The sequence below is a fragment of the Portunus trituberculatus genome, chromosome 29 (genome assembly GCF_017591435.1).
Source record: "Portunus trituberculatus isolate SZX2019 chromosome 29, ASM1759143v1, whole genome shotgun sequence".
Taxonomy (NCBI): Eukaryota; Metazoa; Arthropoda; class Malacostraca; order Decapoda; family Portunidae; genus Portunus; species Portunus trituberculatus.
This window is the reverse complement of record NC_059283.1, coordinates 5,186,012-5,191,011: the sequence shown is the minus strand read 5'-3', so window position 1 is coordinate 5,191,011 and position 5,000 is coordinate 5,186,012. Positions and strand designations below refer to the sequence as shown.

The following is a 5,000-nucleotide window of genomic DNA, read 5'->3' as shown; positions in this document are numbered from 1 at the left end:
GCGCCTAGAGGAGAGGAAAGAGAGGAGGGCGAGAGTAGGTGCGTGCGTTTGTGCGTGTGTCATTACCTGTGCTCGCTTTTACCTGGCTTCGCACGGTATATAAGGCAGGTGCGTTGTGTCACGGAGCACCACTTCTTTCCTCACTGCTCCACTGAGAGGATCACTCCAGCACCTCATCTGCTCCACTGCTTCACCTGTGCACACCTGCCGCTGCTGCAAGAAAGTCACTCCTTCACTCTTCACTCTAGAGCAAGATGGGTTGTGCGCCGCGCCGTGTAGTGGTCCTGGGTAAGCCTCGCCACGCTACTTTGACCCACACCGACCCGACACTAAGCAATGAGGACTCAGGGCATCAGCAATCTCTGCCCTCACTGTGAGGGAGCCAGACAGCCCTCAGGAGCATCATTCTCCACAGACTGATCAGATTAAGACCATTAGCAGCAACGAGACAGATCCTCGAAGTGACAGCCAGATGGTCTCCTGGCACCAGAAAGTCACAATACAAACCATGGACAGACTGATCAAATTAATACAGACTGTAATGCAGACTCTGATCTTCAAAGTGACAGACTGACTCAAGGTGCTCGATCATTAAGGAAGTCAGACTATCTCATGGCATCAAATGGTCATAGAGTCAGTCTTACTAATATGACCTCTTGACAGGCTGATCATATTAATACAGACAGCAATCAGAGAAAACCAAAGTGACAGACTGCATCAGAACACAGGTCACTAAGAAAGCCAGACTGTCTTGCGGCATCAGTCATAAAGTCAACCTTCACATTACTAATTCTTGACTGACTCACCAAATTGATATACTAACCAAAAGGGAAACAAAGAAGCAGATCATCCAAGTGACAGAAAGTGACTCAGGTAAACTCCAGACTGAACCTATAGAATCTAGACTGACGTGCCACCAGACTGACCTTAATGAAGCCTGACTGACACCTCCAGCTAATAATGTCACAAGCAGACTAACCCTCAAAGTGACTGATATACTTTCATCATCCAGATAACAGACACTGACCCACTAACCGATTAAACAGCGAGTGACGAATGTATTTATTATATCCACCATTAAACGAACTGATGATGACAAATTCAAAGCATTAAATATTAGATCACCCCGGGAATCAAATTAGTCTTTATTATTGACACTTAATTTAATGATTTTTCGAGATGCGGCAAAATTACTGTCTTTTCCCCCTAATTATGTGCCGTTGGTTGGTCTCCTTCGTGTACAAAGAGAAAAAAAAAAAGAGGAAAAGATTGTAATCCCAGAAATGACAGATGGACATGAGATAGACAGAGATCGAGATACGCCCAGTGACGGACCAAGGTGCGGGAAAGACTGAGGCACTGAACTATGGCACTAAAATGTTCATGGAAGCGGGCACTCATGTTACAGATACTCCCTCATCCAATAGACTCGTTTTTTTAGCAGAAGCGGCAAGTTCAGCTAGTTTTTGTTAATTTTATTCTTTTATCTTTTTATTCATTTATCTTATTTCATTTTGTTTATTCATCTATCTATTCTTATTTATTAATTTCTCTTTTTTTTATTTATCTTTTTATCTATTTTATTTTTCAATCTATTCTATTTGATTTTTTCTATTTTATTATTGATTTATTTATCTATTTATTTATCTATTCATTTCTATTTTCATTTATTTTTTTGCTCTCATCTTTCAGTATTCTCGGTACATGAACACTGTATCTAAACTGACCGACATTCAAACACTTGCCCATATTTTCCAGACTAACCTCAACTTTTGCTCAGAATCCTGGAGCAACAAACAAGCGTACAGACATACATACATACACTCACATCACTACACCAAACCCACTTAAAATATCAATAAGTTAACAAGTTCGGTTCACATAAGCACCAAACCATTACTTTTCATTATAAGTCCCAATTGATGATGAAAATAACGTGATAATAAAACTCATTCATCACTTTATAAACTGCCACTGATGATTTTGTGTTGTTCATGTTGCTGTTATGAACTTGGAATTGATAATGCAAATATCGTTAAAATACACTAAAAAATTACCTGCCCATACGCTAATTACAGCGAAGTACACCTGTATAACGCATCGCTACCGTAATGGCCGCCACGTAAATGGACGCAGTAATATCGTAAATTGAGGAAGGGCACCACGCTCATCTCTCTCTCCCTTTTTTCTCCCTTTTTTCTACCTTTTTTTTTTTTTACATGGGTCATTTGCCACCATAGCATCTTTCATTCCTACTGACTCTCTCTCTCTCTCTCTCTCTCTCTCTCTCTCTCTCTCTCTCTCTCTCTCTCTCTCTCTCTCTCTCTCTCTCTCTCTCTCTCTCTCTCTCTCTCTCTCTCTCTCTTACTTTCCTCTACCATCTGTCTTTTTTTCTTCCTTCGTTCATTCCACCATTTATTTTATTCCCTCTCTCCTCTCTCCTTCCAACTTTCCCTCCTGTCATCTATTATCTGTCTTCTTTCTTTCATTTACCTTACTATTCTTCTCTCCCCTCCCTTACTTTTTTACTTCACTCTTCTCTTCTTCCTCTTCTCTACCCTCTATCTTCCTTCCTTCGTTAATTCCACTTTTCTTCTCTTATCTCTTCTTTTTTCCTCTTCCTCTTTCTAATCATATCATTCACTCTTTCCTCCTCATTTCTCTCTCATCCTACCAATCCTTTCTCCCTCTTTCCTTCCCTCCATGTTTCCTCCAGTCCTCCTCCTTGGGCTGACAAACGCCGCCTACCTTAACGGCGGAGGAAACGGAGGAGGAAACGGAGGCTACGGAGGAAACGGAGGAGGAGGAGGAGGAGGCAACGGAGGCTACGGAAATGGAGGCGGATTTGGAGGAAACGGCGGAGGAGGAAACGGCTACGGAGGGAACGGCGGCTACGGAGGCAACGGCGGAGGAAACGGAGGAGGCAACGGCGGTAACGGAGGAGGCAACGGAGACCTAGGCTCAGCTATCGGAGGAGGAGGAGAGCCAGGTGTCGACTACCCAATCCTTGCTACTGTTCCTGACACTGGCTTCTCCTGCGACGGTCGAATTCCAGGATACTACGCTGACACTGCCCCCGAAGCTGGCTGCCAGGTACGTGACAGGGAGAAGGGAAAGAAAATGGAAGGTGGAAAGTATGTAGATATAAAGGAACCGATAAAAAATGGTATGGGAGGAAAAGTAATGGGTGTAGTGATGTAGAAAATAAGGGCAAATGGTGAAGATGTAAGGGAAACGATAGAGAAAGGTGTAAGGGGAAAATAAAGGTTGTAGTAATGTAGAAAATAAGGGCAAATGGTGTAGAGGTAAAGAAAACGATATAGAAAAGGATGCGGGAGGAATAGTTTAGAGTGCAATGGTGTAAATAATGATGGCAAACGATGTAGGAGTAAAAGAAATGGTGAAGATGTAAGGAAAACAATAGAAGAGTGTGTGGGAGGAGAAGCAGAAGGTGTAGTGATGCAGAGAATGAGGATAATTGGTGTAGGTATAAGGAAAAGGGTGTTGGTATAGAGAAAACGATTAAAGAAGGGTGTAGGAGGAAGAGTAAAAGGTGTAGCTGTGTAGAGAATAATGATAAATGATGTTGATGTAAGGAAAAGGATGTACATGTAAGAAAATTGTGTGTTAAAGAGGGATTAGCTTAAGTTAGTATAGGTTAGGTCTCAGAAAGAAGTATGAAGGATGTGAATATAAAGAGAAAGTGTGAGTGTATAGGGTGTGTATGTAAGGAAAAGGGTGTAGTTGGAAGGAAAGTGTAATTGGTGTAAAGAAGATGAGGGAATATGGTATAAGGGGTGTAAAATCTAGAGTGACAGTGTGACAAGGATGCACAGGAATGGAAAGGAAAGAAGTATCGAGGGAAAAATAAGGAAAGGAGTGTAGAGAAAAAAAAATAAAGCAAGGTGTAGAGGAAAAATAAGGATAGGTGTAGAGGAATAATAAAAGGAGTGTAGAGGAAAAAAAGAAAAGAAGAATAAATTGAAAGAAATAAGGAAAGGAGTGTCGAGGAAAAAATAAGGAAATAATTAGAGGAAGAAATAAGGAAAGGTGTAGAGGAAGACATAAGGAAAGAAGGATAGAGGTAAAGAAATATGGAAAGGAGTGAAGAGGAAAGAATAAAGAAAGATGTAGAGGAAGACATAAAGAAAGAAGGAAAGAGGGAAAAAATAAGAAAAGGAGTGTAGAGGAAAAAACAACACTAATCACCTCTCCACCTCTCCCCCTCTCCTCCACTCTACAGGTCTTCCACATCTGCCAGTTCGATGGGCGCCAAGACTCCTTCCTCTGTCCCAACGGCACCATCTTCAACCAGCAGTACTTCGTGTGTGACTGGTGGTACAACTTCGACTGCGCCACCGCCGAGCAATTCTACGATCTCAACTCAAACATCGGGGTCACCAACGGCGGGAACGGAGGCAACGGAGGCAACGGAGGCAACGGAGGTAACGGCAACGGTGGATATGGCAACGGTGGTGGATATGGTGGCGGCAACGGTGGATACGGTGGCAGGACTAACGGAGGTGGCAACGGAGGCTACAGCAACGGTAACGGCAACGGTAACGGCAACGGCAACGGTAACGGTAACGGCCAGCCATCAGGACTCTACCAAACGCCGGGGAAATAAGAAGCACACGCAAACGCACGCACGAACGCACTCTAACGTAGGACGAATGGACACGGAAGGATAAACAACAAGATGAAAAATAAAGCAAGAAAATAGAAAGTAATAATTATAAAATGAAAATGATGGAAGAAAAATCACACGACAAAAACTAAAAAAAAAAAAAAAAAAAAAAAACACCGCATATTGATTTCTAAATACGCGGCTGTTTTTTTTTTTATTATTTCTTTATTTACACTTTAATTGGATTCAGATTTCATTATCATTGTTGCTTTTGTTGTTTTTGCTTTACGGTGTCGACGATGTGAGAGAGAGCGCACGCAAACACGAGTACTATATTTAATTAAATCGAGAATTATACATAGATAGTATTTAT

The 5,000-nt window shown here is 41.9% G+C and overlaps 1 protein-coding gene across 1 annotated transcript in view; it reads left to right on the top strand.

Moving 5' to 3' along the window:
- Positions 1-133: 133 nt before the first annotated feature.
- The window catches only part of LOC123510462 (putative glycine-rich cell wall structural protein 1), a 5,115-nt gene continuing 248 nt past the window's right edge, over positions 134-5,000 (top strand). The window contains exons 1-3 of the mRNA XM_045265654.1: positions 134-288; positions 2,717-3,093; positions 4,244-5,000. The exon at positions 4,244-5,000 is cut by the window's right edge and continues 248 nt beyond it. Of these exons, the coding sequence (XP_045121589.1) occupies positions 255-288; positions 2,717-3,093; positions 4,244-4,627 (795 nt within the window). The 5' untranslated portion in view covers positions 134-254 and the 3' untranslated portion in view covers positions 4,628-5,000. The remainder of the gene's footprint in view (positions 289-2,716; positions 3,094-4,243) is intronic.